The sequence below is a fragment of the Lactuca virosa genome, chromosome 6, assembly GCF_052849685.1.
Source record: "Lactuca virosa cultivar CGN04683 chromosome 6, Lactuca_virosa_CGN04683_v6, whole genome shotgun sequence".
In the NCBI taxonomy this organism is placed as follows: domain Eukaryota; kingdom Viridiplantae; phylum Streptophyta; class Magnoliopsida; order Asterales; family Asteraceae; genus Lactuca; species Lactuca virosa.
Genome location: NC_136431.1, coordinates 104,226,028 through 104,237,032, shown reverse-complemented (window position 1 = coordinate 104,237,032; position 11,005 = coordinate 104,226,028). Strand labels below are relative to the sequence as shown.

General features: G+C 35.1%; 1 protein-coding gene and 1 long non-coding RNA gene across 2 annotated transcripts; both read left to right on the top strand.

Annotated features, from left to right (window-relative positions):
* Positions 1 to 5,777: 5,777 nt before the first annotated feature.
* Positions 5,778 to 8,813, top strand: LOC145121818 (uncharacterized). Its single transcript, XM_079057519.1, has 2 exons — positions 5,778 to 7,608; positions 8,113 to 8,813. The coding sequence occupies exons 1-2, from the start codon at positions 5,778 to 5,780 to the stop codon at positions 8,811 to 8,813; spliced, it is 2,532 nt and encodes an 843-aa protein (XP_078913645.1).
* Positions 8,814 to 9,441: 628 nt separating this feature from the next.
* Positions 9,442 to 10,131, top strand: LOC145118744 (uncharacterized). Its single transcript, XR_013713431.1, has 2 exons — positions 9,442 to 9,561; positions 9,974 to 10,131. It is a non-coding gene; the product is annotated as an uncharacterized LOC145118744 (long non-coding RNA).
* Positions 10,132 to 11,005: the final 874 nt, after the last annotated feature.

Sequence of the window (11,005 nt, the reverse complement as noted above, 5' to 3'; positions counted from 1 at the left end):
ATGTTACATATGTAAGGATATATTATCTACTTTTAAAAATCGTCTTGAAAATTTGCATGCATTGGAGAAGGTAGATATGATAAAAATGCTTTATTTAGTAAAGTTAGTAGAAAATAATGACAAACATAAAAAAAGTCATAGAGCAAATTAACCATTGTGAATGTTTTAATTATGTTCCCCATTCCTTTTTAAGGAGGGAAGTGAAAAGAATCATGAATAAAACCGTGAAAAAAACATATTCCCCCAAATGGTTTTTGAAAAGAACCGTATAGAAGATAAAGGAAGAAAAGTGACGATCTTCTCTCTTAAGCTTCTTTCCAAACTAGGAAGATCTGGAGAGAGTGATTATCCATAAAAATAACTATTTCCCATTTACCAATTTACCTTTTTCCCATTTAGGTGTGTACGAATTAAAAATTATTAGGAGACACATTACTTTTTATTGGTCTCTATATACCAATACACCTCTTTGTTGAATATGGATGCACTTATTTATGTGATAGTTCTTGAATCTTTCATTTTTACTAAGTACACCATTACCCTTTAATTTTGTCTAATTGGTTGCAATGAAAATAAAGCTAATGTTTCCAATGGAAAATGTGGATTTGGAGCTTGGAGATGTAGATATCATTCAAAGCACCATCCATGTCTTCTTGATTGTGCAGAAAATGATAAAGAAAATCATACCAACAAATATATTCTAGTAATTTTCAACGGAAATATATTGAAAGCTCTTTGATATTCGTGTCACTAATAAATGTATTCTGACAATTCTTATATATATTCATGAAAAAACAATTATGACTTGCTTGTTTTACTGCTATCTTTTTAAAAATAATTTTTAACATTCAATTATCCAGCAATTATTTTGTTTCGTATTAAGTTGATGCTATAAATATAAAATTAATAAGATGTTTATTTTCCTTTCAATTTTGGTTGAGGGTTCAAGTCCTATCGTTGACATAGGTGGATTTAAGGTGTAGTTTAGGAGTAGGTTAGATTTGACAAAAAAAAAACATTTGTAATATACCTAATTTACCAATAGTTAAACTACTACATGTTTTGCTCGTGTTTTTATAGTAATGTAGACCAAATTCATTGTATCATAAACACTGAAATATCATTTTTAAGGTAAACCCAAAGCATCAAAGCTCATGCAATATATTTTTTAATGTATGCAGATTATTCTTCATGAATCTAGGAAACAGGCTCGGTTTTGGGATTAAGGAGGGTCAGTGAAGTTAGAGAAAGAGAGTACCAAATCCTAAATAAATGGTTTGGTGTCATCAATAGTTGCCCTCATTGAGGCTTATTATACTACACGGTGTGGGTGAGTCTGGTCGTGGGTTTGCCACACTGGACAGTAGGAACACCGCCCCCTACCATGCGGTCTCCGTTGCAGTTAGGCCGCACTCGGCAAGATTCTGTTGTACTCCTTTTCTCTTCTTTTACTCCATTTTCTTTTCTCCCAAGGTTTGAATGATCAGAGTTAAAAAAAAGTCAATTTTTTTAATTTTTCTCTTTTACCTAATAATAAAACCTCACAACCCATATTTTACCAAACCCAAATCGAATTCTTCTATCTTTCTATATCTACATCTCTTAATATTATTAGAAGATGTTGTCATGTATGTTTTCTAAAGAATTTCAAATTATGCTTGAAGTTGTTGTCGTTACTGCTCAAATAGCGCATCAAACATATAACGCTTTATGCAATGACAAAGCCGAAAGTTCGCAACGAAGATCACGAAGATATATTTAGAGAAACAGTGAATCTACACACCAACGCTTAATACAATACTACTTTGACGAGTAAGCCACTTTTCAAGGATACTATTTTCGAAGGCGGTTCAGAATATCCAAACCTTTATATGAACTTATAGTCGAAGATTTAACAAAAGAGTGTAGTTATTTCCAACAATGTTTCGATACTAGAGGTACATCAGGTTTCACTCCCTTATAAAAATGCACAACCGCACTTTTTCAATTAGCATATGACATCCCTCCTGAAGCGTTTGGACAAACGTCTTAGGATGTCTGCTAGGATCGCACGAGATAGTCTCCTTTTTTTTTTTGAAAACATGTGTGTAACATCCCGAAATTCAGGTACAGCTATTTAGCCCTTCTTTTATTCAAAGTGTCAAGTTAAGCCCTTAAGAGGAATTGGTAGCAAATGAGTACGCTGGGCATACTCAAGAGTACGTTGCACGTACTCATGCGCTTATTTTGGACGCGGACTCGCCTGAGTACGATGGGCGTACTCAGGGTTACGCTGGGCGTAATGTGTCCAGGTGCAAACCCTAATTTCTGACTTGTGCCCTATATATTGGAAGCTAAGGCTCATTTCTCAGCCTCCATAGCAGTGAGTAAAACCCTAAGAGAGAACTTTTCATCGTTCTTAGTGAGTGTGTGTGATTTTGGAGCTAAAAGTGCCTTGGTGTGCTAGTGAAGAAGAAGGAGAGGAGTTTGTGGAGACTAGAGCTTGAAGTGCAAATTTGGATCTGAGATCTACAGAGGAAGGAGCTGCATTTGGAGGTATAAAGTTCAAAACTTTCCTCTTCATTTGGTTTGTTGCTTCATGGACCATTTTAGGGTTAAAAGTCCCAAAGGTGGAGACTTTATGAGTGTAATGTGCTCCATGGACCTAGATCAGTCCCATTTCAGTGGTATTTGTGTTATAGATCCATAAAGTTCCCATCTTGGTCGTGGATATGAGATCATGATTGAGTATTGGGCTTTCTAGTGTTAGGAAATGGTATATTTTGGGTGTTAGTGACTTGTTCAGCCATGCAAAGGCTTAAAGTCATCGACTTTATGGATTAAGAGGCTTAGAAATGGTCAGATCTAAAAGTTGGACGTGAGTCTTAACTGTTTAAGACCTCAAGAGCTAAGGGACTAAAACTGGGATTTACGCCGGCGTAATCCCAGTACGCGCGGCGTACGGGGTGGCATTCCCCGATTCTGAGAGACTGCCGGGTACGCCCAACGTACACATCTGGTACGCGCAGCGTAACCCGGAGGGTTGACTTTTGGTTGACTTTTAGGGTTTGGTCTATAGTGGGGCCTTTGAGTTATGAGAGGGGTAAAATGGTCTTTTACCCTTCTGAGAGTACTAAGAGGAGGAATAGTCTAGCCTTGAGAGATGTATTGATTTAGAGTATTTATTTCACATGATTAGGCGGAGGCTAGACCCGATTTTATAGAGTTCGAGCTTTACCGAGTTACCCGAGGTGAGTCTTCTCACTATACTTTACCTAGAGTGGTAATTAGAGCTATGAGACAGAGTATTTTGTATGCTTTTGCATGATGTGATTTCTATGTGTTATATGTTATGTATGTTACAGAGTTTTCAGAGTTAGGACCGGAAGGTCCACAGAGTTAGGGCCAGAGGGCCCACAGAGTTAGGGCCAGAGGGCACATAGAGTTATGAGACTGGAGGGTCCCACAGAGACACCTTGACCAGAGGGTCAACAGAGTTATAGCCTCGAGTGGCTAATATGTGTTGTGTGTGATATTTTGGGGAACTCACTAAGCATTTATGTAACGCCCCGTTTTCATTTATAAATAAATAAATAAAGATAAGTATTTATGTCAAAAATGTTTATAAAATTATCATAAGTTATATATAAATATATAGTAGTAAATTTGGTGTTACAAATAATCAAAAATGTGTATAAAAGATTTAATGGTTATATGGTTTAAAAAGTTATAATTACATTTAAATATGAAAGTAAAAATATATTTATTTTTAGCTAAAGTGATCTAAATGAAAGTTGTAGTACTCGGAAATACCTACGCATGAAAAAAAAAATACGTCGAAAACGGAGCTCGTATGAAGAAGTTATGAATTTTTGAAGTTTGAACAAAAATCTCGAAATGAAATCCGGCAGCCGACCACCGGCCGGAAAAGTGGCGAGTGGCGGCGAGTGGCGGCGAGTGGCTGGTGCCATTGGAAAGCTGACTCGATTTCCTTCAAGATGGAGTCGGGTCCAATAGTTCTAGGTGCGGTATTGAGTGCCAGAATTAGGCCAAAAGTAAAAGAAATCATAAAATAATAATAATGGAGAAATTAGGTCATGAATAAAATAATCAACATTTTTACCTATAAATAGAGAGGTAATTTTCCTTCATTTGGGAAAGAACAACAAGTGTAAATTATAGTCTTGATAATCGAGAAGATAAATCCCGAGAGGCTGTTAAGTGAATAAACTCGAGAAAACAAACGTTCGTGTTGCTGTTCTGCGACTAAGGTGAGTTTTACTATTCTATATGTGATACTCATGTATGTAGTTATTATAAAACAAGTTCATGTGAAGATATTATGATAAATAATATTTACCATTATTTACCATTATTTACTATTGACGGTAATTATGTGTAAACATATTATATGTGTAATTTTTACTGTTGACGGTAAAAATGTTATGCTATATATTATATACTAGTAAATGTTATTACTATGATTATTATATGACATACATGATTAACTACTGTAGTTAAACAGTAGATGTTTCAGGATTACTGTAGTAAAACAGTAAATATTTCAGAATTACTGTAGTAAAACAGTAAATATTTTTATAATGATTATATGCATGTGGTAAAATGTATAGATTGTGAACTCACTAAGCGTTGGCTTATCAGATACTATTAACATTTTTACAGGACCCTCTGGGGTAAACAAGGGGAAGAATCCAGCTTGACTATCGTGGCAACCGCATTACTCTTGAAAATTATAGATAAAAGTCTTCAGCTGTTTATTTCAATAAATCATGTTTTATGTAATAAAGTTTAAACCTGGATTTATTTGTGTTTATTTAAAACTCTTTAAATGTCATTATATTATAAATGAAGTTTTATTAATATTCAAATGGGGACCAAATCAGATATTTTATTACTGTAGTAAATATTTATTTACCGCAAAAAAAAAAAAAAAAAAAAAAAGGGTGTTACAAGTTGGTATCAGAGCTTTAGTTTAAGGGATTCAAATATACATCAGTGTGTGTTTGAACTTAAACCGAAGCTCAAAATTTTCAAGAAAAATAAAATTTTGGAAAAAGTGTCAAAATTTTAAAAGAGTAAAGTAATGCGGAACGAGCAGTCAGCCGGTATTCTTTAAAAGGTATAATATAATATATTTTTATAATATATTACATACAAGAAATTTTGATATATATGATATATATGTATATATTTCACATGCTAGAATTGAATAGGATATAGATAAATATCCGTATGATTATGTGTTTACTTAAAATTAGCAAAGAGTAAAGTAAATGCTTTAAAACTATGCATAATTAGAATTACATAGACTTAGAATTTTGACTAAAGCCTTACTGCATGTTCTTGTTTGATTGTTGCTTTAGGGTAAAAAGTTAATTATTTGAATGACTATTTGATTCAGCATTATGTATAGTTATGTATTTATAATACTCTTTGATAATATTAATTGGTTAAAAAGAGTATAATCAGTAAACTCTGTAGACATTATATGTATGTCTACAATATGTGAAATAGAAAATGCGTGTTAAACTAAAATCTACAATTTGGAAGACTTTGTGATATACCAAAAACAATTATGTATATGTGTGGACGTTAGTATGGGCCCGTACTAACGAAAGCACATGATACATAATTGGGACGGGAGGACCACAAGGAAAACCAGAAAACAGATGGAAGTTTCTTTAGAATAAGGCATAGGATTAATTACTTATATATATATATATATATATATATATATATATATATATATAATTTATTATATTATGGTTATCAGAAAGATGGTGGTTACAAGAAATGGAAGTGGAAATGGAAATGGAAGTGGAAATGGAAATGAAGATCAACATGAAGATGTTAATGTTAGGGAGCTAGTTGCGTCTGAAATAAGAGTAGCAATTCAAGAATTTCTCCCAGAGTTATTCGAGCAAGTAAAGACTGATTTGTTAAAAATCATTGATAATAAGATGGCAGCATCTGGTCAACTCAAGAAATGCAAGTATCAGGATTTTGCAGCTACCAAACCACCATTGTTCCATGGAAAGAAGGACCCTCTGGTCAGCATGCGCTGGATATCAGAGATAGAGAATGCTTTTCGTACTTGTTTTTGTCAGCCAGAAGCAAAAGTTCGATTTGCAGCAAACCAATTACGAGGAACGGCGAATGATTGGTGGGAGTTAACCATGAAGAAGCTTAAGGAAGCTGAAATAGAGAACATGACTTGGGCAGAATTCAAAATACTCTTTCAAGATGAGTATGTTACAGTGGTAGAAATAGATAGAATAACTGAAGAGTTTCTATCTATGGAGCAAACAACGGAATCGGTCAATGAAATCACCGATAAATTTCTGGAAAAATCAATCTTTTGTCAAGAATTTGTGGCCACGGAAAAGATGAAGATGAATCGTTATGTTAAGATACTCAAGCCCAGGATCAGAGAGGTTGTTGTAACCTCTAACTGCAAGACATTCAAAGACATGACAGAAATAGCAAGACTCAAGGAGCTGGATATGGAGACTCAAGACAAGAAGAGAAAGCAGGTACACGTTCAAGAACCAAACAAGAAGTTCAAACAAACCAATAACCAAACTGAAGGCAAGAAGAACCATCCCAAGTGTGATAAATGTGGGAAGAATCATCCAGGAGAATGTCGTATGGGAATGGGAGTATGTTTCAAGTGTGGAAAAAGTGGGCACATGAGTAGGGATTGTCCAGAAAAGTTGAAAATATGCTACAATTGCAATCAGTATGGGCATATTAAGCCAAATTGTCCTTTGTTGGCTCAAGGTACGGTTCAAACTCCAGCTCCATCTACTCTGAGGATCACTGATGGGAGAACAGGAACAAGAAATGAAGCCCCAAGAGTTCAAGGTAGAGCTTTCCAGCTCACCGTTGAGCAAGCACAAGATGAACCAAACGTAGTTGCAGGTACCTTCCTCATTAATTCAAAACCAGCACTAGTTCTGTTTGATACTGGAGCAAGTCGCTCTTTTGTGTCTTTAGCATATAGCAAGAATATAATTGTTAAACTAGAAAAGTTAGATAGAGAATTAGAAGTAGAGATAGCCGATGATAAGACGATAACAGCACATCATGTATATAAAGGTTGTGTATTAGTAATATCCGATGTGAAGTTCAAGATCGACCTCATTCCAATTCCGATGAAAGAAATCAACATCGTTATAGGGATGGACTGGTTAGAAAAGCATCATGCCTTGATCGACTGTAGAAGACATCGAGTCCGAGTTCAAACCCCAAGTAGGGGAGAACTAATCATTCAAGGGGAAGGAAGAAGGAACATGACATCCATCTGTTCAGCAGCAAGAGTACGGAAGTACATACAGCATGGATGTACTGGATATTTGGTTTATACACTAGATGGTAAACCAGAAAAGAAGACAGTAATTTCCAATGTGCCAGTAGTTCAAGAATATACCGACGTGTTTCCTGAAGATTTACCCGGTATTCCTCCAAAAAGACAAGTAGAGTTTGGGATCGACCTTACTCCCGGAGCAGCACCAATAGCCAAGACACCATATAGACTTGCACCCCCTGAGATGCAAGAACTGTCTGCTCAACTGCAGGAATTGATAAAGAAGGAGTTCATACGTCCAAGTAGTTCTCCATGGGGCGCACCAATACTGTTTGTCAAGAAGAAAGACGGATCATTCAGGATGTGCATTGACTACAGAGAACTTAACAAAGTCACTATAAAGAATAAGTATCCTCTACCAAGAATCGACGACCTTTTCGATCAGTTGCAGGGAGCATCTTGGTTTTCCAAGATCGACCTTCGATCTGGATACCATCAGATGAGAGTTAAGGAGGAAGATATACACAAGACAGCATTCCGAACAAGATATGGACATTACGAATTCATTGTAATGCCATTTGGACTTACAAATGCACCAGCAGTGTTCATGGATTTAATGAACCGAGTTTGTCGACCCATGCTTGACAAATCAGTGATTGTGTTTATTGACGACATTCTTGTGTACTCAAAGAACAAAGAAGAGCATGAATATCATCTACGAGAAGTATTGACAGTACTGAGGCGCGAGAAGTTGTATGCCAAATTTTCAAAATGTGAATTTTGGTTACGAGAAGTCCAATTCTTAGGACATATTATCAATCAGAATGGTATTAAAGTTGACACGGCCAAGGTTGATGCAGTAATGAAGTGGGAAGTTCCAAAGACCCCTACAGAAATTAGAAGTTTTCTTGGTTTGGCTGGATACTATCGTAGATTTATCCAAGATTTTTCCAAAATCGCAGTACCATTAACCAAATTGACGAAAAAGAATGAATTGTTTGAATGGGGTAATGAACAACAAGTAGCTTTTGAGATCTTAAGGCAAAAGTTATGTGAAGCACCAATCCTAACTCTACCAGAAGGAGTCGATGATATGACTGTCTATTGTGATGCATCTTATCGCGGATTAGGAGCTGTATTAATGAAAAGAGGAAAATTGGGACCTAGATTCATTGGTCCATATAAAGTTATTGCACGAGTTGGGAAGGTAGCATATCGCTTAGAGCTACCAGAACAATTAAATCAGATACACAACACATTTCATGTGTCGCAATTAAGAAAGTGTATGGCAGAAGAAACCTATATTGTGCCACTTGACGATATTCAGGTAGATAACAGACTTAACTACATTGAAAAGCCTGTTGCCATTATACATCGAAAAATAAAGACATTACGCAACAAGGAAATAGTAATTGTTAAAGTACAATGGCAGCACCGACGTGGAACAGAATGGACTTGGGAACCAGAAGATGAAATGAAAAAGAATTATCCCGAGTTCTTTTTATAAGGATTTCGAGGACGAAATCATTCCAAGTAGGGGAGAATTGTAACGCCCCGTTTTCATTTATAAATAAATAAATAAAGATAAGTATTTATGTCAAAAATGTTTATAAAATTATCATAAGTTATATATAAATATATAGTAGTAAATTTGGTGTTACAAATAATCAAAAATGTGTATAAAAGATTTAATGGTTATATGGTTTAAAAAGTTATAATTACATTTAAATATGAAAGTAAAAATATATTTATTTTTAGCTAAAGTGATCTAAATGAAAGTTGTAGTACTCGGAAATACCTACGCATGAAAAAAAAATACGTCGAAAACGGAGCTCGTATGAAGAAGTTATGAATTTTTGAAGTTTGAACAAAAATCTCGAAATGAAATCCGGCAGCCGACCACCGGCCGGAAAAGTGGCGAGTGGCGGCGAGTGGCGGCGAGTGGCTGGTGCCATTGGAAAGCTGACTCGATTTCCTTCAAGATGGAGTCGGGTCCAATAGTTCTAGGTGCGGTATTGAGTGCCAGAATTAGGCCAAAAGTAAAAGAAATCATAAAATAATAATAATTGAGAAATTAGGTCATGAATAAAATAATCAACATTTTTACCTATAAATAGAGAGGTAATTTTCCTTCATTTGGGAAAGAACAACAAGTGTAAATTATAGTCTTGATAATCGAGAAGATAAATCCCGAGAGGCTGTTAAGTGAATAAACTCGAGAAAACAAACGTTCGTGTTGCTGTTCTGCGACTAAGGTGAGTTTTACTATTCTATATGTGATACTCATGTATGTAGTTATTATAAAACAAGTTCATGTGAAGATATTATGATAAATAATATTTACCATTATTTACCATTATTTACTATTGACGGTAATTATGTGTAAACATATTATATGTGTAATTTTTACTGTTGACGGTAAAAATGTTATGCTATATATTATATACTAGTAAATGTTATTACTATGATTATTATATGACATACATGATTAACTACTGTAGTTAAACAGTAGATGTTTCAGGATTACTGTAGTAAAACAGTAAATATTTCAGAATTACTGTAGTAAAACAGTAAATATTTTTATAATGATTATATGCATGTGGTAAAATGTATAGATTGTGAACTCACTAAGCGTTGGCTTATCAGATACTATTAACATTTTTACAGGACCCTCTGGGGTAAACAAGGGGAAGAATCCAGCTTGACTATCGTGGCAACCGCATTACTCTTGAAAATTATGGATAAAAGTCTTCCGCTGTTTATTTCAATAAATCATGTTTTATGTAATAAAGTTTAAACCTGGATTTATTTGTGTTTATTTAAAACTCTTTAAATGTCATTATATTATAAATGAAGTTTTATTAATATTCAAATGGGGACCAAATCAGATATTTTATTACTGTAGTAAATATTTATTTACCGCAAAAAAAAAAAAAAGGGTGTTACAATTTATGCTTACAGTGTTGTGTTATGTGTTTCAGGTACCAGTGAGGATCGCGAGAAGGCGCCGGCTTGATCAGTACACACACGTGGAAATTTTTACATTATGATCTTGGGATATGATGTTATGATTTGACTATGTGATACAATGGTGTTTTTATAACGATTATGATTAAAAATGTGTTTTATAAAATGTGAAAAATTGTCTTGAAGATTTGGGTGTTACAAGTTGGTATCAGAGCCTTGGTTTGAGGGATTCGGATACATCTTCGGGCGTATCTGAACTCAAACTGAGGATTTGAGAGAATTTTTGATGACTAAACAATTTTAAAAGAGTAAAAAGAGTTTTAAGACAAACAGAGCAGAGCCGTGTGTACGATCAGCCAGCGCCCGAACGGTGATTTCCCAAAATACCCTTGCAATTAGTGTTATGAGATAAATTATGTTATGATATATGATGAGTTATGTTATACATGCTAGAGTAGACTAGGTATTCTTATTAGGACTAGAGTGGCCTGATATGTGATGCCTTAGTCTAGGAGTTTTGCTGCTAGGGATGCTTGAGAGTGTGTAGATAGCAGCGAGGAGTTTATGAGAGGTTTGTTAGAGGGCAGTATATGCTAGTGAGACATAGAGTACTTGTGACATGGGATCCAAGGAGGAGGACTTAGAGTGAATGCTGATGCGGTGTGGACGGTAGTATAGGGCCCGTACTACTGAAGACACCGGAGCAGCGCGCACCCTAAGTAAGAATCCATT